At 51.3% G+C, this 24,597-nt stretch overlaps 1 protein-coding gene across 1 annotated transcript in view; it reads right to left on the bottom strand.

The window, feature by feature from the left end:
• The window catches only part of LOC116900973 (tyrosine-protein phosphatase non-receptor type substrate 1), a 44,245-nt gene that overhangs the window by 14,772 nt on the left and 4,876 nt on the right, over positions 1 to 24,597 (bottom strand). The window contains exons 3-6 of the mRNA XM_032902603.1: positions 22,646 to 23,392; positions 6,556 to 6,945; positions 1,679 to 1,993; positions 942 to 1,277 (exon numbers count right to left, since the gene is read on the bottom strand). Of these exons, the coding sequence (XP_032758494.1) occupies positions 942 to 1,277; positions 1,679 to 1,993; positions 6,556 to 6,945; positions 22,646 to 23,392 (1,788 nt within the window). The remainder of the gene's footprint in view (positions 1 to 941; positions 1,278 to 1,678; positions 1,994 to 6,555; positions 6,946 to 22,645; positions 23,393 to 24,597) is intronic.

Below are 24,597 nucleotides of genomic sequence, written 5' to 3'. Positions count from 1 at the left end.
ATCTCTTTCAACATGTCCGCAAGCAAACAGAGGCTCAGAGAGAGGCACCAGCTTGTCCAAGGTCACACAGCAAGTCGTGGTAGAGCCATCACGAACATCGACACTTCCTACCTGCATGAACTACGCATCCTCAGAGAATCGGTCATGGGTAAAATCAAAGGAGCACAGCACAGGCCTGAGGAGCTCCTGAAGTGCCTCTGAAGGATGAGTAAAAAGGTGGCCCATATTCTCTTCCCTTGTTGTATAAAAGGCATCAGCTGTAGTGCCAGCAAACACTGGGACAGTGCTAAAGAGCTGTTGCCACGTGGCGCTTTCAAAAGAAGAGCTCTTGACTGACAGCACACTGGAGGGGCTGAGGTGACACTGCTGACATGCTGTCACAGAACAGTGGGGCATGGCAGCCGTCCTAGGCACACACACATTGGTCTAGAAATAGTCATGGGAGGACTGTCCCGGGAGATCGCTATGGTATGGATGAGGGGACTCTTTGTAGTACTGACTGTCCTTCAGCCAGATCGCCAGCCTCTATGAGACGTGAGAGGAGGCACAAGCAATGACACAAGGAGCAGAGGCCAGAAAGAGTGAGAGGTAGAAAGGGGCCATGGGGACCAAACAATTGTTAGGCAGAGAAAGCAGGAGATAGGACGCTAGCAAAGGCAGCCTCCCTCTCCCTTCTCTCCTCTCTGGTACACTGTGTCAACAGCCCCATCCAGACAGGAACCAAACTCTTACCAGTGCTGAATGGAGGAGTATAAATGCTTATGTGCTTATGTGTGTAAACTTCTAGACTTCTCTACAATAAGCATTAGATAATAACTTTAACATTGAAAAACAGAAAAATCATGATAAAGATAAAAAACAAAAACAAAACAAAACAAAATAACAACAACAACAAAAAAACCCAAAAAACAAAAGCCGGTCAGTAGGAGTGGAGGCCTCACCAGGGATGGTTGCCATGGTGCCTTCACTACTCGAGTGGGCAAATGCCCGCACGGTATGGTTTTCGGTGATCGCTGGCTGATTGTCGTGCTCCACCTGGCACGTGAATACCACATCCTCTCTGTGAGCAGATGAGTTCACCAGGAACAGGCTTGTGTAATTATAGGTCCCATCCCTGTTGTCTGTGAAATGCTCGGGCTTGTCCGTCCGTGATAAGTTTCCATTCTCCAGCCAGTTCAGCTGGAGAGCCTTGGGGTAGAACTTCTGCACCTGGCAGGTGAGGTTCACCTGGCTCGCGGGCGTCAGGGGCTGTTGGGTGATCTTCAAGGTGGGTGAAACTGAAACAGTACAGGCAAAAGCTCTAACTGTGATCCCGGGGAGGGGCTGCAGAGCCCAGCCTCTCCCAGCACAGCGAATGAGACTGCTAAGCATGCATACGCGTACTCAGTGTGGGTCTCATATGAATGTGGGTCTGATATGAACGGAACCACTAAGCGCAGCACCCAGAACACAAATGGTGCCTTGTCTGGGGATCGGGAGCTACTGTTAAGGGTGATAATGAATGACATCAATGCATGCAGTACCCACAGCAAAATCAATGGAAACTACCAGGCAAGGGGTGTGGCTCACACTGGGTGCTCAGTAATTACAGTTGCTGTTGAAATGCAACTCCCAGCATGGTACTAGTCATAGGGCAATGGCTGGCTGTGTGCTCGGGCTAGAAGTCAAGGACATCTACCTCGGATGATGTTAGAAAAGTTAGCACTCCCACGAAGCGGGCGTCCTTCCAAGGTGACGTGGGCTACCTCGCAGATGACCTGAGAATGAATGTCCTCGGGGTTTAGTTTCACGCTGACTGTGCTGGAGATGTTGTAGGAGACATTGCTTTTACTGGAGATGATGGTCTCCAAATGGGAGAGTTCTTTCTTATCTTTGAGCCACTTCAGGGTGATATTCCGGGGAGAGAAGCCGTAAGACTTGCAGGTGAAGTTCACTGTCTGTCCAGGAGAGCCCCTGGAGCCTGGGCCCGACACTTCCGGTGAAGAAGGTTTGGCTAAAGGAGCATTTATAGACAAGAGATATGATTGTGATGGCCAAGCAAACAGACTAGTGGTGCAAGCCGCCTGCCTAGATATTATCACCATTACCGGAACATGGGGGGATTGGCCCCAGGGCTGTATGCACACTAAGTACATGTTCTACTACCGAACTGTATGGTATCTTCAGCTTGGTGACACTATGCATCAATCTCCCTCCTGATGAAGCTGGAACGACCATGTCCTTAGCCGTCTATCTGGGGAGGATGCAAAGGTTTCATGAAATAAAGGAGTCAGGCATTAAGGCAAGGCCAGGTACTCCAGGCCCAAGGTCTGGAATCGTCTCTGCTTTAGGTCTTCCCACGATTGCTGACCTATCTCGTTCTTTGCTTTAACTGCTTTTGACTGCATTCCTGGAAACCCTGCCACCCTAGAGAAAGTGTCTGCAGAGGTAAACACAGGAAACAAACGACACTGCAGGACAGCCAGTCAGAGCCCAGTGGCTGCTCTGAGATGTGTGCACCTCCCAGAGACACACCTATGACACGGGACGCAAGGTTGCTGCCGTCTGGATGCGGTGAGGATGAAATGAGGACCTGGAGGCTTCCTGCTTCGGATGACTGACAGACACACGGAGATGCTGCTCAAACATGAAGACACACAGACCTGACCTTGACCCAGATTTTTATTAAAAATTAATTTTTTAATGCGTCTATGTATGTGAGTGGGTTCCTTAAGAGAACAGAGAGGGCACTGGACCCCCTGGAGCTGAAGCCACAGGTGCTTGTGAGCCACCGGGCAGCGTGGGCACTAGGAACTGAACTGAGGTCCTTAGTAAGTGCTGTGGACGCTCCTCCGTGAGCCTCTCTCCAGCCCTACACCTGATTCTTACGTTCTCTCTGTGAAAACTTAGGGATTCACTACGTGGGCTTTCTTCTTCTCTCTCTACAACCTAGTAGGCCTCATCCATGCCAAGTTCCATATTTGAAAGGGAGATACTAAAGGGATTTTTTGTTTTCAATCTGGAGAGCTTTTGTATAGAGTTGGAAACAAAGATCACATCTATGTTAGGAAAGCCAAAGGTAGTTTTGAATTCTAATTAGTAAAGAGACAGAGAGTAAGCAGCCCCACCAAGCAAGCAGACACACTTCTGGTCCTGATAGGACACATGGGTGACTAGGAGGGAGGCAGTGTCCCTTGGGGATTAACCCGAAGTGCTCATATGCACCCAGCATCACTTCCGGACAGCAAACTACACATTTCCATCTGTCAGCACGTACTTGCTCCCTAATATCCACCTAATATGTTAAGGGCACAGAAAGGAGGTGTCACTTGAAGAAGTCAAGTCATCAGGGCACCAGCAGCGGTGAAGACCCATCCTTCCGGCCCTGGGGACTCCCTGTGCTTAAATCGAACCCAACTGCAAATGTAAAATATTGTTGAGAGAGCTGCATCCGTACTGAATAGTAACAGACTTTTTCTTGTCACTATTCCCGAAACAACACACAGAACAACTATTTACATAGCATTTGCATCGTATTAAGTATAAGAAACCCAGAGATGATTTAAAATAGACGGCAGGATGTGTGTAGGTTACACGCATATCTCCCCCGGCCTGGATGAGGGCCTTGGGCTTTTTTGGATTTGGGTATCCTACGGGCACCAGGAAAAAGCTGCAGTTACCATCTATTGAGTTCCTGGAGCCTGACATTGGCTGCTTCCTCTGTGCTCACCAGCCCAAGACGGGGTGATTAGGGTGAACTTCTGTAGGACAAGCTCAGAGTAGAGTGGGCTAGCCAAAAGCATAGTGGCTTCCACTGAGATGATTAATTTAGTACTGACCGCTCTTCCAGAGGCCCTGAGTTCAATTCCCAGCAACCACCTGGTGGCTCGCAACCATCTGTAATGGGATCCCATGCCCTCTTCTGGTGCGTCTGAAGACAGCTACAGTGTACTCATATGTACACAAAATTTAAAAAAAAAAAAATCTTTCAGGAATCTATCTGTGTTTCCTTTATACATTTAAAAAAAAATCACTCTGGGAGGACGACATAAACTCTGGGAGACAACTTCTGGGGGTTGGGGATTCAGCTCAGTGGTAGAGCGCTTGCCTAGCAAGCACAAGGCCCTGAGTTTGGTCCCCAGCTCCGAAAGAAAAAAAAAAAAGATGACTTCTGGAACACAGCAGGTAACAAATAAAGAACAGCTGTGGCTACTATAGTTAGCTCTGAGACTACACAATTCTTCTTTGGCAGCCAGAAGGCACAATAAGGCCACCACATTGTGGCTCTCTCCTCTTTTGCGGTAATTCCCCTCAGGACCCGAGTTAGGCCAGCAGCTTCAAAGTTCCAATGGGGTCACAGGTGTTTCATCGAGATAAGCCATTTAGAAAGCCTGGAGCACCGAGGAAGGATCTGTGATATCTGGGGTCATCAAGGCAGGGAAGGACTGAGCTAAAGATAATTTGTCTCTGTTCAGACATGGAGGTCAGGAATGCCCTGTCCTGCTCCTAGCAGACGTCCAAGTGGAACCGTCAGAGCTGCGTGGGATGCATCCCCAGTCTTCTGAGGCCAGCTCTGGGAGATGTTTCAGCTCATCCTTGAGACCCAGGGAGCACATGCTATTCCAAAGCATCAAGGGTTTTTGAGAACCAGCTTCATGGGAGACTATCTTTGCTAGGGGAGGAAATAAGTCATAGTTTTTCTTCCGTGGTTTCAGGACACGTACCTCAGCCTGGTTGTGGTTAAAAACATCAGACACAAGCTATAGAGACAGATTTGCAGGTAAGAACACTTGCTGAGCAAATATGAGGACGTGAGGTCAAATCCTTAGAATCCACGTAAAAAAGCTGGGCATGATGGTATTTGCCTATTAATAACCCCAGCGCTGTGGGAGTGGTGCGGAGACAGAAGAATTGCCGGGGTCTGCTGGCCACCAGCCTAGCTCCAGGATCAGTAAAAGACTCTGTCACAGACAGAAAGTAATGTAATAGGAAGATTCAAACATTCTCCTCTGTCCTCTGCTCATGGGCAGGCAGATCACGCACGCACTCAGAAACTTCAGATCCATGTCAGGACAATTACAGCAGAATTTCTATGGCAGATGTGAGGTGTGTGGTGCTTTTGGTCTCTTAGATGAGTTATACAAGCAGACAGATGGAAAGCCGCCAACTGACTCTAACCCCACCAACACTTGGGACTGAGAGGGGGAAGTAGCCACCCAAGGTCACATGGACACAGTTCAGCACAGCTCCCACGGGGGGATACAGCCAGGTGCTGTTCTAAGTGTCTGATAAGATGTCACTGCCTCAGCCCTGACCACATACTCTGTGAGAGTGGCATGACAGAGGAGGCCACCGAGGCTGCTATGCGGAGGGGTTTGTACCAGGGCACGGGCAAAGGAGTGGCTTATCTACGATGTGGTTCCAAACAGTTAAGACTCTGTCCCCTGTCCTCCTGGCCACTGTACCTCTCATACTCAGTGATGACCTTGACACCCCATCTAGGGCTTTGTTAACATCTTGATGCTCATGGAACCCCAAATGGAGTACTGTTACCATTTACAGGAAAAACAAAACAAAACAAAACAAAACAAAACAAACAAACAAAAAAAAAAACATTGAGGACTTGACAGAAGCCAAGTCTTGCTCCAAATGGCAAGATCTCAGGCAATTCCTCATGGCTTCCTGAGGGGCTATTCAGCACCATCATACACCCTGGAAATGTGGATACTCCCGGCTCTGGCTTAAGGAGAAATGCTATGAAGAAGATGCAGCACGAAGCCACACGGGATGAAGATGTGGCAGGAAGCGACTTGCTAGTTGTAGTTGTCTAGGCAAGTGACACACTACGTGGGAGCTTCCGTGTCTGTCATAGCAGGATACGCTACCTGCCCCACTTCTGTGCAGAGGTGACAAGGAGACTCAGTCACTGCCTGGAGGGAAGGGACCTGTGTAAGGTAGTAGGCCTTTCACAGGGGGACTACCTGTCCTAGACAAGTGGGACGGGCATCCGATGCAGCATTATTTTAAAAAAAATACACAGCATGGAAAAACTGAATTATCTACCAACAGACTACAATAAATTGTGGAACTTCTAGATGCTAGAGTAAAATGGAGCCATTTACATAATGGAGGGGTCCTTTGTGTCCTGACTGACATGTGGGAGAGCTTTCTGTCAGTGACAGGCCTCGGGTTCTGAATGGAAGGGGCTTCCTGAATCTCTGTGAAAGTGATGTGTGGAGAGGCTGGGTCCTGGGCTCACCTGTGGGGATGCCTAATGCCTGGGCAGCAAGGAGCCTGCTGGGATCTGCATTCTGGTACTCATGGTACTTGAACCGTGTGCAAGGAAGAGAGGGCGGTGGGATGGGCAGATGAGGGATGCAGATGCCCTCTTACTTGCTAGCACTGGAACCTGGAGCTAACGACTGGCCTTGACGTCCCTGATCTGCTGAAGGTTGAGATCAGATTGTCAACCTGATCTTCCATTGTGCCCTTGTGAGCCACACTCACCGGATCTGGGATGCTACTCTCTGACCTAATGCTACACCTGAGGGGATGAGGAAGGCACAGCCTACTTACCGAGTACAGAGAGCTCTGTTCCCCCTCCAGATTGAATTTCTATGTCAGGCTCTACTGTTCCTTTCTGGAACTTCACACAGTAGTAGGTGCCAGCATCTTCTGGGGTGACATTACTGATACGGATGCTAAAGTCCATATTGGTTCTCTTAGTAGCATCTGAAACATTTGTAATTCGAGGAAAGTGTTCTTCTCCTGCGAAATGGTAGATCGGGCTCTGATTTTGCCCTTTTCCTTTGAACCACTTAATGGGTCCCACAGGCATCAGGGAGGTCACAGTGCAGTTCAGAGTGGCCGAATCTCCAGCAGCAACAGACACTGATTTCGCAGGCTGAATCACCTTCAGTTCTTTCTCGCTGGCTCCTGCAGAGAAAGATGGCAGCCATGATTCACCTTAAGGGATCCTGCAAGCTCAAGTTTATCAATGGTTTTCACTGATTGATCACACACAGTGGTATTGAGCTCAGCACAATGTTCAGCATGTGTTATCCCCCACATGAACCTGTAAATCAAGACTGTGGTGAGAAAACTGGGGCACAGAGTGCTAAGTCACATGGTCTAGTGTAGTAGAGTGCCCAAGCCCTTGGGGGGTGTCCTATCTGAGCTGGGCTCTGAAATTCAAATCTGAATTTGTCAGTGAAAATGTGTACTGGCTGGTTTTGTGTATCAACTTGACACAGCTGGAGTTAACACAGAGAAAGGCGCCTCCCTTGAGGAAATGCTCCATGAGACCCAGCTGTAAGGCATTTTCTCAATTACTGATCATGGGTGGTGCCATCCCTGGGCTGGTAGTCCTGGGTTCTATAAGAGAGCAAGCTGAGCAAGCCAGGGGAAGTCATCCAGGAAGCAGCACCCTCCATGGCCTCTGCATCAGCTCCTGCCTCCAAGTTCCTACCCTGTGTGAGTTCCAGTCCTGACTTCCTTTGGTGATGAACAGCAATGTGGAAGTGTAAACTGAATAAACCCCTTCCTCCCCAACTTGCTTCTTGGTCATGATGTTTATGCAGGAGTAGAAACCCTGAGACAAAATGGGAGCCTGAATTCCCCACAGAGGGCACAAACCCAGCAGAGTCACAGAAGCAGGGGACCCCAGTATGTGTGGTACTTTTCAAAGAGGTAGATTCTGTACTGGAAATCAAGTCCTGAGCACACAGCAGTCTCAGTGGTAGGAGAGCTGAGAACCTGGGTCCTAGGTGTGGCTCAGTAGCGTGTGGCTGCATCATGTGGAGTCGTCATTAGGTCAACAGAGAAGGCCCAGGTTCTCGCCCTCTCCCAAGTACCACGGGGATGTGGATATGGCTTCCGCTTGAACAGTTTTGATGGCCCTTAGCCTCTGACTCTGTGGAAGGTTTTGCAGGACTCCATCTGGATGTACTTCTAATAGGAAAAAACAAGCTGAGGTTGGTGAGTTAAAAAGCAGCGTCTGGGCTGGATGGCTCAGTGGTTAAGAGCACCGGTTGGCCTTCCTGAGGACCCACGTACAATACCCAGCACTTACATCAGGTGGTCTGTAAGTCCAAGTGCGTGCACACACACACACACACACACACACACACACACATGCATATACCAACACTTACTTACACACGTACATAATTAAAATAAGTTATTTCTAAAAAGTAGCATCTAGGGGATGACTCAATGGATGAAGTCCTTTCGATCCAAACACAATGGTTTGCTAAACATACGAATGTAGACACAGCATTCAGACACATAGACATTAGAGACGGCGTGGTCCAGAGGGGAGGACAGGAGAGGGAGGATGAGGACAGCAAGGGTGGCAGACTGCAACAGCGAGTCAGGTGATCTTGGTCTCTAGCTGGACTCTCCACCAGCTTCTAATGTGACTCTGTCTACTAGATGGCTATAGCAGGATCCTCAGGTAGCCCCTTTTGTGTTGGCAGGGTAAAAGAGGCACTGTGTGTTTGCCCATCCGCCAACCCCCTGGTGTTGTGTACTGTCAAGGGGAGGGGGTCTAAGGCAGGAGAGGTCTGCTGTCACTGCAGGCCCAGAGCCCTGGGATGGGCCTGCCATCGGTTGCTCACTGTCCTGCCTCACCTCCTTCCCCAGTCAGGGCTCGCCTTGAGATCCACTTTTCATGGCAGATGTGAGCAGATACCGAAAGTAAGAGCCTGGGAACAGCCTGATTCTCACAGTACAGGGAAAGAAGTGAGGCCTGTGGAAACAGGGGCTCAGCCAGCCTAAAAGGGGTAGGGCCAGTGGCCTGGCAAGTGACAAGATGTAAGGAGGGAACAGGCTTGACAGACATGAAGCCTCCCAAGAGCATTGGTGACGTCACCAGCTACTACCAATAGCAGGGAGCCATGGATATTTCCCAGTGGGTGTACAGCTAACCACACAAGACCGGTTGAACTGGAACCACCACGTGCGCAGGCCGGGCCGAGAACAGGGCCCTTTTGCCAGCTCAGTATTCATAAGTGGATTCAGCAGCAGGGAACTGGTGTGTACACTCTACTTTGTCATGAGGATTGTTCCAAAGCTATACATAAGCACCTGCTGTATACTTGCTGGCAATTCTAGTTCCAAAACCTACCATCACATTGCTGTATTCTTTATATACCCAGTTTGCTGTCAACTGCTATTTTCCCCACCATTAGGATAAGTAGATCCACTACGAACTGTTTCTTGCCTTCTGCCTGGTATATACTGTGTCCCCAATGGAAATGGGCTCAAGAGGCAAGTGGATCTCTGTGATTTCCAGCCCAGCTAGGAAGGCCCTGTCCCCAAACCACATATATGCTGAACACACTGATGAAGTGAGAAAGAACAGGTTTTATTTGCTCTATGACCCTGACAACACCCCAAGTCTCTTCTTTCCTTCATCCGTTCAGTGGCGCTAACATTCGTGGCTACCCAGGAGCTGGTGCGCCGTTATTATTACACCGTCCTCAACAGCGCACACAACTGTGAGTCAGCAGCTGACGAGGGAGGCGAGCTCACAGGGAACTTGGGAATTGGGCGCTGACAAGTTGGAGCAGGGCTATTCTTGTGGTGCAGCCAGAGGCCTGTAATCACACCCCAGGCAGGTGACAATAAAATCTGGGGCTGGGGAGGGTTGGCTCCTCCCCTTACCCCCCCTCTTTTTTTTTTTAGCTACTCTGGAGATCTCAACCAACTGCCAGCAGATTTAGGCAGTTAATTAATTAGCTAGTGTTTCTAAAGCGTTTGAAGAATTTTAAAAGTGTGATGTAAGTGCCAAACATTATTTTAATCTCCATGTGTATTTTCCAACGGGTATTTTTTTTTTTGTTTTTTCTTTTTGTTTGTTTGTTTTTTCCTTTTATTTTGCTTGCTTGCTATTCTTTTGCTCTGCAGGTTCAGTTCTGTGAATCAAACTTGTTAAAATGACTGCTGTGGGCCAAGCCCAGGGTCATCTCACTGACATGGCCAATGAAACCATTCCCTGCTCTTTTTGGCCTCCTGGCAGAGCGCACAGCCTTTCTAGAGCCTAAACCAGACAGCATCCCTGTAGGTGTCACTGCTGATCGTGGTGATGGGGAACAATTCTCAGGGTGGACCAGTATCGAGTGCTAATCACTTCCTCAAGGACCCAATCACAGATACCGGTAGTCTCCTCCATAAGACCTTGAAAATGTGGGGAACCAACCCATAAGGCAAATGACAGGGGTGAGGAAGTGGAAGACCGCTTAACCCACAGGCGAATTATAAAAATAACCGCTGTGATGATAAGAACACTTTTCATGGCACAATTAAAATAGCATGGCAGCTATATACAAACAAACAGAAAACCTATGGCAAAGTATTTAAAAGAAACAAAGTCTGAACACTAAACGATCATATCAGGGCTAGAGATGGCTCAGAGGTTGAGCAGGTACAGGTCTTTCAGAGGACCTGGTTTGGTTCCCAGCACCCACACAGAGGCTAATAATCACCTATAACTCTAGGGAGATCCGATGCCTCCTTGGAACCTGCACTCGCATACACATACCCTTACCTCACATGCACATAATTTAAAATCAAACCTTTTTTAAAAGGCCTCACGTGGTACTATCAAGGATGACTGCACGCAACGCTTTTGTTTTCGTTTAAAATAGCTGAATAGAACAACATAAAATCACAAATCACGCCTTCCGACAGCTATGGGACGTGCAAACACTGCATTCACTCAGGCATACTGGAGCAATGGGAACCTCAGGGTGCCACATCCACGGAAAGAGACCATCCATCCGATCCTACTATGAAGCCGTCTGAGGGCTAAATGCACAGCCCCGTAGGACTGTACAGAATCATAACAAAATTATGCTGGCCATCAGGGTTAACAAGTGACATTTGGTTTGATCCTAAACCTTGATGTTCAAGGCGGGGGGTGGGGGGACTGGTTATTAAAAACTTGAGGCTCCTCGTGAGTGGCGATTTCCACGGTGTTCACTTTCGATTTGTACTGCCTATCTATATAGCCCCTATAGGCTAAGAAGACAGCGTGACTGTGGCCCTGTAAGGAGTAACTGTTTACGAACAAACCCCAAGTATATCACGGTCTCAGACTATGGATCTAAAACCTCATGAAGCTGCCTTTTCTTTTTTAATGTCTACCTTGGATACATTTCAGGTTTTCTAGGTTGGGTGATCGTTACGGATCACACACAGCTGTGTGAGGGCCCAACTCTGTGAGAGAGGGCTTGCCTAGCAGGTGTGAGGCCCAGCTCTGGTGCCACGATTCCGAAAGAATACACACAGCGTCTCCTTATGTTTAAAGAAAACTATGCACGTAAAATGCATGTTTCGTACATGTCCACTTCTTGAACAAACTTCTCTTAGACGGTTCTGCCCATTATTACTGTGACTGCAGCTCCTGACTCAGTACGTATCCGCCGGTGCACTGAGCAGCCACATGTCTAGGGGAAGAGGCCGGGATCGGTAAGATCAGCACTGCTGTGTGCTAGGGCTCCACGCGGTGCCGGAGTGAGGCGGGGTGGGCGGAAGGGTTTCACTTACCACTTTCTGGTAAGGACTACATCGAACAGATCAGCCTCTCTTTTTGTAATAGTGTGGGGGGAAAGAAGCAAATAGCGAGGACATGGGTGTGTTTCTAGGGAGGGTAACTGCCCTGTGTGCTTGTTGCTGTGGAAGGCAGTGGTGAATCATGGGATCCCCATGGACCGAAGGCTACGTGGCTGTGTGTCTGGCACACGAGTTGGGAAGTCAGACTGTGAAGGAGTCACGTGACTGCACTTAGCAGCAACTCGGATCCGAAGGATAAAACAACTCCTGCCAACCACTCTGAGGACATCTTCTGTCCCACCCCACTCCCAGGGACCCCTGTCCTGTCACCTGGTGTCCCTCTTTTCTTCTACTGGCCCAAGTGTCCAAGGCTTAACCAGTGTGCTAAAAGCTACCAACCTATGTAGTAAGGTGCGACTGAGACCGGATGAGCAGGCTTAGAAAACGTATTTCACGTTTAAAATCAGCAATATTCCGATGAGGCTTGAAGATGAAGAAAAATGATAAGACATGGAAGAAAAAGGGACTGTGCTCTTTCTAATGAGAAAACTAACTCAACTCAGGAGTGAAGCCAAGGAAGAAGGCAGGGCGACCTGGGATATGAACTCTCCCGAAGCCTCATCCCTAGAAGAAACTATAGCAACAGCCCAGAGCCCCACATCCCAAGAACCCCAGCAGTCCTAACCCTCACACAGCAGCAGGCCACCCCTCCCTCAGGTCACTATTGTCCCCTGTGCTTCGTCCCTTGCTCTCCAGCACACGGCGGCTGTTCACCGTCACCGTCAACTTCACTACACTTAGAATCAACTGCAAGAGTTGGAAGGCAGACCTCCAGGGGTGCGCGTGCGGACACTTCCAGGCCGGAATCACCCAGGAGCAAGCCCAACCCTGGATGCGGGTGCCACTACCCCATGGGCTAGGAACTCCAAAGGAAAAGGGGGGTGGACAGAACCAGGCAAGAGCCAGCATTCCTTTGTTTTCTGTCTATCCATGGCACGTCCTCAGTCATACATACCCATGATGCTCTGACAAGTGCACAGGGCCGAGTGAGTGACCATGGACCTATTCCCTGAAACCACGAGCTAAAACCATTTCTCCTCCTTCTGTGCTGCTCTCAGATATTCTGCAATGCAGACTTAATCAACATATGTTTCAGTAGTGCTGTTGTCTGTACCTTCTGGTATGACTTGGTAGCTGGGTAGAAAAGCTCGTGGTGCCATGAAATACCAAGGGTTTCATTGTACTTGTACAATGAAATACGAAGAAGGGTTGGGGGGTGTGGTAGAGTGCTTCACAGCCTGCTTAAAGCACTGTTGCTGTGCAGTGTCCAGCAAAATATACACACATACACGCATGTGCACGCAACTCACACGCATACACACACCACACAGAAACAAGACACGAACACCTACAGGATAAGTGTACATAAAAGAGTACATATATCCACTGAGGGCAGACACATGTGTATATACATAAGTGTGCAGAGCACAAACATCCACACATTTACTGGGTAGGTACATAGGGCTCTGGGTAGGAACGCAGCAGGTGCCCACATGTAAAATTTGATGTATGTGTGCGGAGACATATTGGAGGACGCCACAGTGTGTGCGAATGGGAGCAGGCAGTAAGCAAATAGTGCACGGTGACATGAACCACAGGAAGAGATTGTCTGAACGGCGGGTAGTCTGAGGAGGGATGTCTGGGGGGTGACCGCAGAGAGCACGTGTGTATCGTGTGTGTACAGGCGTGTGTGCGCACGTGTATGTGCGGTGTGTACTGGTGGGCACGTGTGCAGGAAAAGGTGTGTGTGTACTGCACATGCGCAGGGAGGCACCCAGGGATAGCTGTTTATGAACATGCTATGTGCCCGTATGCTCATGTTTACCGGTAGAGCAAGTTGGGATCATGCCTAGCTCGGAGGAAACTGTGAAGTGAGATTCTTCACAGAGTGGAATTGGAGGAGGGAAACAGGAGGGGGCATTAGCAACTTCCAGTGGGCAAAGTCTGCACAGTGCTCAGCCTAGGCTCCTGCCCTGGGGAAGGAGGTACTGAGAGTACTTGTGCTCTGTGGCCAGCAGAGACAGAAGGTTCCTGGTGTTGGATTCTAGAGGGGGCTGCCCCAGCTTACAGTTGCGTGGACTCCAAAGTTGGGAGCCTAGGGCTCTGACAGCTGTGGCTGCTCAGTGGTTTCCCTCCCAGTGATTTATCTCCTCCCGCTTACAAAGCTTCCTCTACTGGCAGGGTCTGTCCTAGATGCCACCGGAAAAAGAGGAAGGTGGGTCTATCCTTCAATAGCTTACGCTGGGGATATCTGGACACAAACAATGACTATATATTAGTAATAAATGTCATGAAAGGCTGCTGGGGAGGAGGATATTGGAAAGGGGCTGAATCCAGGAAAACCTCCTAAAGGTGGCAGCCTCTGAGCCAGGTCGATAGGGGAGGGGAGGTAAAAGCAGGCCTTCCAGGAGAAGCCACATGAGTAAAGACGGGGAGGTGAGGCAAGGGCCTTGCCATCTGGGAGTAGAGCAAAGTCTTTGGGACCCCAGCAATCTGGGACAGAGTTGGCCTGGAGCTGGGCCAGCCCAGAATTCTGGAGGATGGCTTCCGGTACACAACTAGGGGGCAGACTTTCTGCTGACACCACTGGACAGATGGTGCAGACCCACCCTAAAGCATCAGAGTCACAGACAGGAGGCCTGGTCAACAGGAAGGGCTTCCAATTTATCTCCACCACAGGCATCTCTGAGGACTGGGCACTGGGCCACATCCCTGGTGGCCTCTTTCAGAGGCAGCAAACTCCTAAGATACCCAGACAGTGGCAAGCTCTGGCTTGGGGCTAGAGGCCTGGTGTTTGACTTGGCCAAGCAGCTCTCCTCATCTGTAAGCAGGGATCCTGCCCCGTTCCTACTCGAAAACACATGCTTAATGGTGGAGAGTAGAGTGGAGAACCACGTGGCTTCTCATCCCTCCCTCCCTCCCTCCCTCCCAGGCTGCACACTCCACCCATCAGCTAATCCTGCTGGCTCAAGTCTCAAGCTACAATGGACTCAGCCTTCCTCTCACCCCACCCAACCCGTGGCCTCCCTGTCTCCACCTCCTCTCTCCACAAATCATGCTCAAGGCAGCCTCGAGGCCTGAATCAGGGGCATTCTCCCCTTTGCTCTCTGCTGAAGCCCCCACTACACTGAGACCCAGGACCCCATGTTTCTGCCCTTTTGCAATCAGACCAGAGTCTCTGATCACCATGAAGCCTCTGTGTATGCCAACTCCCATGTATCCAGGTGTTTAAAGGCGAAGGAGAGAACATATGACTGCGTCCTTCAGCTGGGGTTGGGATAGAGGGCAACAGAGTCTCTCTGCCTTAACATACATAAAAAACCACGGTGCAGACGGCACACACAGGGTCTGTGGATGAGCAGCAGCTGGGTCAGGCAAAACTTGAAGGTGACAAAGCAAGGCACGTGGCTTGCCCAGTGGCTTGCCCAGTGGCAGGGGTAGGGATACAAGGGACAGAGACTGCAAATACACGTGTACTGTGGATGTCCTTTGAACTGTAATGGACCTCTGGGAACCAGAAGTAGCGAAGGGAGGTTGGAGTGGAGTGATAGCTCAGCAGCCTAAGAGCCTTCGTCCCACTCGGAAGTAAGAAAGGAGGTCAGGAACCCATTGGCCTCCTCACAACTTCCAGTCCTGACTTGCTCTGAAACAAGCACCATGCCGCTCTGCATACCTTCCCAGGGCAATGGACAGACTAGATGGCCCCACAAGGTGACAGCTGCTGTTACCAGTCTTTCCTCCCTACGAGGCCATGGAGCCCTCTAGCCAAAGAGCTGGCACAACCCTATGCTGGTGCTTCTCTCAAGACGGGGCCTCCAACTCAGGCTTCTGCGTTCATGCCAAAGAACGTGCATTTCCCTGGCCAGGCTAAAGGCCTCTCTAAAAGCGACACACACACACACACACACACACACACACACACACACACACACACACACACACACACACACACACGCACCTATTAAACGTCATCTACTGTGGTTACCATGCACTGAGCCAGCACAAGACGGTCTCCGGATGGGATTTCTCCCCAGCTAAGCTGATGTGATTCACTGATTCCTTTCATAGAGCTTTTCCAGCTCGGCTAGTAGTTCCCTTAACCCTTTGCAGCCTCTGCAGGAAAGAAGAGTGAGAATAGCTTCCAGATTGCAGACCGGAAACCAGAGCACAAAGCAGGAAAGTAGACATGTGGCCCTTGGTCAGGCAGGGGTGAGTACACAGTGGGTGCCTGATACAAGGTCTCCTGTGCCAAAGAAGCTGGCCAGGGAGCCGCCGCTGGAGAGACCCGTGGAAGCCTTTGGTTTACCTTCAGAGGGAAAACTAAGGCTCAGTGGAGGGGCGTGGGGACCCTTCCTGCTCTTTAGGGCCCCAAAACACACGATGAGGCTAGCATATAACAGGGCCATAAAGATACATAAAGACCACCATAGCCAAACAGATCATGGCAGGCCTCAAATATGGAGTCTCTGCATGAACCCAGCGGGATAGGGCCATCACCACCCAACTCCGGAGTACCACAGGGACAGGGACAAACACCGTGAACAAAAACGTGGGCCAGGCCGCAGGGTGGTTGCGGGGTCTCCTTCAAGTTCTGGGGCTCCTCAGCTGCACCGGCATGAGCTTCCTGGGATTTCAGTATGTTGGAAGCTTCATGCTACGGAAGTCATGGCCCCAGAGGAGGGACTTGGGGGCAGTTGGGGAAACAATCTTTGTCTGTGCAACATCATCTTAAAACCTTCTCTTTAAAAGGAGGTCTTCCTATCCATGCTATTCTTCTGTTCCACTAACATAGATTAGCCCACTCACTGGAGGCCAGGTCCTGGGTTAAGGTCTCAGGAGGCAGGTGACTGTGTCTACCCTCACACAGCCTGTGTCCTAGCTAGGGGCGTCAGGGCAGAAAGAATGAAGCAGTGAGCATAGGAGGAAACGGCGTGGAAACGACTCGTCACTAGTTGCGTTTGTTTTTGCTTTCTCGTTAGAACGTCAACTCCATGGGAGCCGGGGATGTGCCTACCTTGTTCATGGTTTTACCTCCAGGTACCCGAAGACGTTCAATCTACTGGCATCTATCAATGTTCAGAACTACTGCACAAATATTTACAATTAAAATGACCCTAACGATAACAGCACAGCAGTCGAGAGTAGACAAACCCTGGCTTCAGTTCTAGCCTTAATTCTCTCTGGCTGAGTGGCTTGGAAAAAAGCCTAGCATGGGTTTCAGGAGCCTCAGTCTCCTCGTCTATAAAATGGGTAAAATGTATGCTTGTCTTGGCTCTCTGTGAGGGTCAGATAACAGTCCAAAGGAAGACTTGCAATCTATGCATCCAGGAGGAATGGCTGTGCCCAGTATCCACTGTGCAAGTCTCCTCGTGCCAGCTCCTTTCACCCAGTTACACTGAGAAACAAGAACGTAGAAGACCATTCAGTAGGAAGGCTTGGGTCATTGTATCAGCCCTTGTCATTCTGCATATGTCTGAAGTTTCCAAAAGTGGAAGAATGTGGGAAAACAACGTGCGCTCTGTGCCAAGGACAGGTACACGGGGCATTTGCTGCCACCTCATGCCTCCATTTCTAGAAGACATTGATGGTTGGCTTAGAGAGCGGGCCAATGGCTCTATAGTCTGGTATGCCATTACCTATCCTAGCCATGTCTCCCAGCTGTTCACGCCAGCATCCAATCTCCCCCCACCCCGGCACTGCACACCCCTAGCTGCTGATCTGATCTGCAGCTTTGGAGACCCAAGTGGATGGGCCAGGGAATCCTGCTGGCACAGAAGACCATGCTGCACGTCCCCCACGTCTGCCTCTGCTGTGCCACATCTTCCTGGACCAAAAGCTTGGCAAGCCACTCGGCAGGGAAGACCCATCCTGCCAGGGTTCCAGGAAGCCCGCGTGAACAGTTAAACAGCATCAGCCAGCGTAACAGGCCCTCTCCAGCGTGTGGATGGAAGCACATTTTAGAAACATCCGCTGCCCTCATCTCCTGGAGGATACACGGATCGATAAAAAAAAAAAAAACTATATAAGAGATGTCCCATGAGAGCAAGGTGCCAAAAGCCCTGGTCTTCAGCCTCCCTGCTTGTCAAGCAAATCAAGGAGACATCTAAAGCACAGGCTTTGAAGCTCAGGTTGATTGATCTGGGTGGCAGACACCTTGCTGAGCCATCATCCCCTCACTGGTCAAGGGGGTTAGATGATCAATCATCAATGGTGCATACTCCAGGGTAGCTCTGAGACCCACTAGGATCACACACAGTAGCTCGGAGGCCAGGATTGTGATGATTATTTTTAGCACTTTCTCACAGAGCTCAGGATCCTGTCAGAACTCTGGCTTTCACAGTAGAGATATCCAGCTCCGTTTTAAAAAGTGTCCGGCCAGTATCGTAGGAGACCTGGCATCTCCCTCCATGGCCTGGCCCGACCTGACTTTGGATCTGGAGACCTGTGCTAGGCCCTCTATCCTTCCAGCTTTCCAGGGCTGTGAAGCCACAATTCCAGACGTGTGAGTCCAGAGGGAGACACCTAGAGTCAGGTTGGGTCCACAGCTCATTGGCACTAACAAGGCAATTAGATCACAGAGCTGGTTTCCTCACAACCTGTCCATCCCCCAGGGGAAAGCTTCAGGGGGAAAAGAGCTCTCTGAGTCACACTGACATTTAGTTACTCATGGTCCTCGTTTCCTGAGTGCCCACTATGTGTAGGAGCGTGCTAGGTTCGGTTGCTTTGCAAAGGTCCGTTCCAGTCCGAGATATGAGCAAGTCAAACAATATAAAACAATGACAGCATGACAGCTAACAGGTACCAGGATGAGCAAGTCACAAAGCATAAGGCAGTGATTGCAAGATAGCTTACAGATACCAGGCATGCTCCAAACATCACCTCAATTTGCATTAATTGACTTACTCCTGGAGAAAGAGCTGTTAATGACATCTCTGGTTTATAGGTGAGGAAAAAGGAGACCCAGGGAAGTTCAGCAAATTGTTCAAGTAGGTGGCAGAACCAGGCCTGCCTCCCAGGGGGTCCTGGCACTGTTGTGTGTACACGGTGAGGCTAATAGTCAGTGAGGCTGCAGCAGCAGATGCGAGAGTTAAACACGCAGTGCACACAGTCACAAAACAAAGGAGGAGTAATAAGTAGCCTCAGAGAGGAACAGATAAAATCATGGGAGCGGGTCAGGGGAATTAGCTCCCCTGAGCAGGAGACAAGTAAAGGGAACCTGGAAGGATGAGGAGTCAGACAAAGGGAGGTAAGGAAGTACAGGAAAGGTCATCTTGGCAGATCAGCAGGAGCAAAAGTAGAGAGAGAAGAGGCTAGCTGGGGGCGTGGACTTGCCCAAGAGCCAAACGGGGTTAGCTTGCATATTAACAGGTATTGTATAAATCAAATACCTCTTGTTCATAACACACTGGAGCAGCCTGGAGGTCTCCCACATAGGATTCCCCTGGGCTTCAGTGTGCAATGAGGAGGCCCTGTTACCTCACAGCACATGAACATGTGTGCCTATTGGGAAACATGAGGTCTGACAGAGGACACCCAGGCCCTGCTGTTCTGTTCTTTTCTTCTTTTCTTCCTTCCTTCCTTCCTTCCTTCCTTCCTTCCTTCCTTCCTTCCTTTCTTCCTTCCTTCCTTCCTTCCTTCCTCCCTTCCTTCCTCTTTCCTTCCTTTCTTTCTTTTAAAGAAAACTTGGCCCAAGGCGTCACCAGTTTTGAGCTGGGGAGTGACATGGTGTCATAGTCAGAGCTGAGTCCACAGCCAGGAACCTGAACATAGTTAAGGAGGGTCCTCTTCCCTCAGCCCATGATGACAAATAAGAAATAACCTGTCACACACTGTCACACGCAGGCTCTGCAAGTGGCGAGGTGGTGTGTGTGGGATCCACTCAGCACTTTTAGACTCCCTTCCTTTCGCCCACTGCTCTCCATCTGTTGCAAAGGGCAAGATTCGGGGAGGAACGTTCCAGTGTTAGGGAATCCAGAGCTCCCCAGCCCAGATGGGGCCTCTTGTTCAAACCACATCGCTCCCCCAAGAAGCCAAGAGGCTACCAGTTCCACGCTCAGTGGACTTCAGGGAGACCTGACCAAAAGCTTTTGCTGACAAGAACCTTCCTGTAACTCTTCAGCCTCAGGTGGCTCTTCTCACCCCAACCAACGTGGGCTGCATAGTCCTAAGTCACTCATTCCTCTCACCAGACGCTGGATCCCGACTTCTGGCTCCTTTACTGCTTACTCCTGGGACAAGCTTTGGACTCAGTTTTCCTCATCTGAACCTCACTAGTAGGAGCCGAATGGCACACGGCTGGTAAGTGAGACTGTGTGGACAAAGCCCTGGGCCTGGAATGCAGCTAGCTACTCAGTTTACACGGGTTCGTCTCCCTTTCTCAACACAGTCAAGACTTCTAAAAATCAGCTCCTGGGGGATGGGGGGACAGGAATAATTAATGGGCACCAGGCACCCAGAGAACACTGAGCTTTCAGTGAGCCTTCCAAAAGTCTCTGGACTTTAGACATAGCAGATAACCCCATCCCACCCCCTTTCCTACGAAAGAGGAAGTGAGATCAGCTATACTGCTTAGGAAAACACAGAGGCGTCACCAGCATGCTGCTGTCTACCCAAGGGCCACAAGGCTCGCTGGAGGGGCTCACTGTTCATCTACGCTGGAACCTCAACTCCCCTCAGATACACCCTACTAGAGCAAAGAAGTCCATCCCAGGGCTCAGGCCCAGCCAGGGCTGGGAGAGCATCCTGTGGCTGAGTGTGAGGCCTGCCACCATCTCGGTCGTTCGTTCGTTGGTTCAGAATAGCAGGGTCAGCCCCTACACAGGCTGCAAGAACCCACGGTGGTGACTTCACCAGAATCTTTTTAGAATTTTCCTTTGGCATCATTTGTCGAGTGCAATCTTTAGAAACTTCCTCTCCTGCCTCCCGGAGGCAATAATTCACATGACCAGTTCCCTTCACCCAAGCAGTGATCTTGTGAAGCCCAGCAATCACATGACACCTCCCAGGATGACAGTTCTGCCAGAGACAGCACTCATTCAATCCAAAGCTGTCTTTTCTAAGCTGATATTTGGGTTTCTTGCTCAAACAAATCCATTTTCCTAGAAAACTGGACATCTGCCTTCTACCTGTCTGTCTTTCTGTTCTGCCTACAACTGCCTTCTACCTGTCTGTCCTTCTGTCCTACCTGCAACTGCCTTCTACCTCTCTGTCCTTCTGTCCTACCTACAGCTGCCTTCCACCTGTCTGTCCTTCTCTCCTCCTCTTCTGCTTTGCTGTAAATTCCCTAGCCTGGACAAGGGAGGATGAGTCCAGTAGGAGCTAAAGTACTTCCTGTGGCAAAGATGTGAATTTGATGCTGAGCCCCAGGGGACTATGTGTGGGTTGCTGGGAGGCTGGTGCTCCGAGGCCATGCACCATCCCTTCCTCACGGAGAATCTCATTCTCACCTCCCAAGACTGACTTACTATGAAGTTAATCTATGCCCCTCCACTGCTCCTACTTTTTCAGGTTATTGATGCTGAATGGATTAGAACAGAAGGTCCAATCTTTATCATTTATAGACTGTTTTGATAGGTGAGGGTAGGGAAGGGGGTAGATACGGCTCTTAAGAAAGGTGTTATCATTCCCCGCTCCCCCCACCCCCAACCCCCCACCGCAACCCCATGCCCAGGAAGGGCAGACTGCTAGTTTGAACACTTGTTAACTATTCATTTGCCATAGGGCCCTAGTCAGAAAAAGATGCAGAACAAACATTTAGATATTAACCTGGACGCAGCTTTCTGCACTTCGGAGAGATGCCTGTAGATTCCTAAGCCCTGGAACATGACAGGGTTGGGCTAGAACTTTGGTAAGGCAGGAGGAAGCAGACCAGATCTCAGGAGAGAGGTGAAATCCATCCGTTTGGCCCTGAAAGGACCCAAGGGTAACTGAAAACTGTGAATGGGGTGGGAGCACTTGGTGGGGAGCACTTGGTGGGTGCCTGGGTTTTTGGGGGTACTGTGACCCAGAGAGAGCTCCTGGACACCCCACTTTTTCCCACCCTGCTGTTCTCTCTTCCCTGAAGCTGACTCTCTTCCTCCTTCTACATTGCCATCAGGTGCCAAGCTCCAGGCAAATGTGGGTGAGGAGGGGGTGCTGAGACCATATTTACCTCCCGGAAAAAGGAAGGGTGTACAGAGACCCTTATGTCCATAGCACCAATCCAAGAAGACACTAAATAAGGCTCCCTCTCTCCTCCCCTGTACAGCTTTAGCCTCCATATCCTTCCAGACCAGACCCAGGATTTTTGCAAAACCCCTTTAAGATGCAGGACTCCTGAATGGTGACCTCACTCCTTGGCCAACCGGCCTTCAGAGCCCTCCTGCTGGAGACAGCCAGGTGTTTGATGTAGGCCAACAAAGAAGACAAGCTCAGAGCCACAGGTACATGCTGGAACTGCAGGGAGCTACTGGAAGCTTGCCTAAGGAAGGCAGGGGGGTAGCGGGGAGGAGACCATCCAGGGAGGGCTGTGCCCACCACAGGTAAATCCAACGTGTCTCCCAAGGGTCTGTGGCTTATTCAGGCCTCCCTTCCTGTCTCCACCTCCACTAACCCTAACCCTGCTTTCTCTGGTACTAGAGCGATAGCTCACTCTTCTCCATCCCAACAGCCCAGCAGTGCGAGCGAGGACCTCTGCCCCGACCTCTCTCCAATCAAGTCTAGCAAGGCAGCGTATGGGGAAGCCAGGCGCCCTACTGCCTAAAGCAATTGCCAGCCTGCTTCCCCATTCAGGTTGGGCAAGGGGTATGGTAAACCAACTCATTCCTATACCCCGCAGCCCAGCGCAGGGCTACCCAGTCACAGTCCACAAGGCAGATCCGAATAAGAAGAGTTCTATCCCGGCTTCTAGCCTAGGCTATGTGACCTTGGGCAAGTGGCTGACCCTCTCTGGGCCTCAATTCTGCATCTGTAACCCCCGTTACAGGGATCTGTCGACATTAGCTGAGCGGCAGTGTGCGGAGCCTGAGCCCGCAGCTTGGGGAGGGTGGCAGTGGGAGCTGAGGGTGCTTACCTGCACAGAAACAGGACGCGGAGAGCAGCAGGCAGAACAGCAGCGGCCCTAGGCGGCCAGGGGCCGGGCCGGCGGGCTCCATGGGCCGCGGCTGCAGAGCAAGGAGGGAGATCGGCGGTGAGCGCGCTCGGCAGGCGGGCGGGCGGCGCGGGCGAACGACTAAGGCCCCTCCCCCTCCGCTGCCCCCCAGCGCCACCGCCCGGCGGGGTGATCTGACCCCCTCCCACAATGAGACGCCGCGGAGCGGGGAGACTCCGGGAGCGTGACGCCGGGCCAGGCCGGCGGGAAAGGGGAGCGGACCCGAGGGAGCCAGGCGCAGAGCCAGAGGCACGGGGGCGGGGGAGCGGATAGCGAGGGAGAAGGAAAGAGGGGGAGAGGAAGAGGGAGAGGGAGCGGGGACAGAGCACGGAGAGCGAGCGCGAGCGGGGACAGCTCGCAGAGCGAGTGCGGGCTGCGCGGAGCCGTCGCGAGGCCAGCGCGAGGGCGGCCCGGCCGAGCGCCCCCGCCTCGCGCCCGCACCTTCCCGCCCGCGCCCTAGTGCCCCCCGCGAGCTGCGCCGCCCGCCTCGGCTCTGCGCGAGCCCGCTCTGCCCGTGCGGGTCCCCGCCAGCCGCTCGGACCTGCGCCGCCGCGCGCAGGGCTGCCAGGCGGTGGAAGCACCGCTCCCTCTGCCCGGAGGCTGGCCGCGCACCACTTTGCGCAAACTTGTTTTTCTCAGGTCGGAGCGGCGGGCTGGCTACTTGGTCCTCTTAAGGTGGACTGGGAAAGTGGCGGCCGATCGCCCCTGTTCTCCGCCTCTCACCCGGTCAGTTCTAGTCTCCAGTGGGCAAGAGGCTGCCCGCGGCAGGCGCGCTGGCAAGGGTGGAGAGTGGAGGGGGCGGGGAGGTTTGCCTTCTGCCCCTCCCCAAGAGGCCCTGACCGTGTGTCCCAAAGCCGAAGGTCGGCCTCCGCGTGGGCATGGGTTCTAGGGGCCCAAATCTTTCCTAGCTGGCCCCGAGGTAAAGCAAAACCAGGAAGTAAATGCAGGGGGAAGGGGGAGAGGAAGGAGAGAGTGATGGTACAAAAATAGCGTGTGTGTAGGAAGGACTTCAGTGCCTCTTGGTAAAGGCGCGCTGGGGGAGAAGAGCAGCAAGAATGCTGTGGCAGGGAAAGGAGTAGGGCTGGACCCTAGGGAGGAGTCTGACCTGAGGCCTTCTATCAGGGAGAGTAGATTGAGAGTGGAGAGGGCCCAGGCAGCACTGGGCTGGGAGGGGCCTGGGCTGCAAATAGTGACCCCAATGAGGAAGATGAGAGATGGGAGAGCCACTCCCAAAGGACAGAGCCTCTAGGATGCAAAGTGTACTTCAGCTCTGGATTTCCTTGAGCTGGGTCAGGTGCTTGGTCAGTTGGCAGAAGGCTGGGCACCAAGGCAGGGAAGAGGAATCAAGACCCTCTATTAACTGGAGAGTTTCTGAGCTGGAAGTTCAGAGATAGTCAATTTTGTTTCCCAGGATGGTGATTGGGGGACGTAAGGAAACAAGACAGGCCCTACTGGCCCAGCCTCTTAATAAAGAGGATGTTTAAGCTCAGAGGAGAAGGAGGAAGATTGCCTAATGGTGTAGAAAGCCCCTTATGCAATGGCACCCCCAACCTGCCCCCCCACCCCACCCCACCGCCATTCCCTACACCTACGGTCAAAAGCCTGGGGTCTTTTAAGATTCTTTTTTTTTTCTTTTCTCCTTTTTTTGTTTGTTTGTTTGTTTGTTTGTTTTGTTTTGTTTTGTTTTTCTTACCAGAGAGGAGGGCAGGACGCAGCTGACGAACACAGGAACCACCTCCCAAGCTTTAGATCTTTACTCCTGGTCCGAGAAGCTGCAGACTTGGGGAAAAGGCCTTGTTTCTGTGTCCCTGCTTCCTTTAAAGCAGACCAGGCCAACATGAGCAGCGACCCAGAACTGCCACTGGGAGAGTTAC

The sequence above is a fragment of the Rattus rattus genome, chromosome 5, assembly GCF_011064425.1.
Source record: "Rattus rattus isolate New Zealand chromosome 5, Rrattus_CSIRO_v1, whole genome shotgun sequence".
Lineage (NCBI taxonomy): Eukaryota > Metazoa > Chordata > Mammalia > Rodentia > Muridae > Rattus > Rattus rattus.
This window is presented reverse-complemented; position numbering and strand designations above follow the sequence as displayed.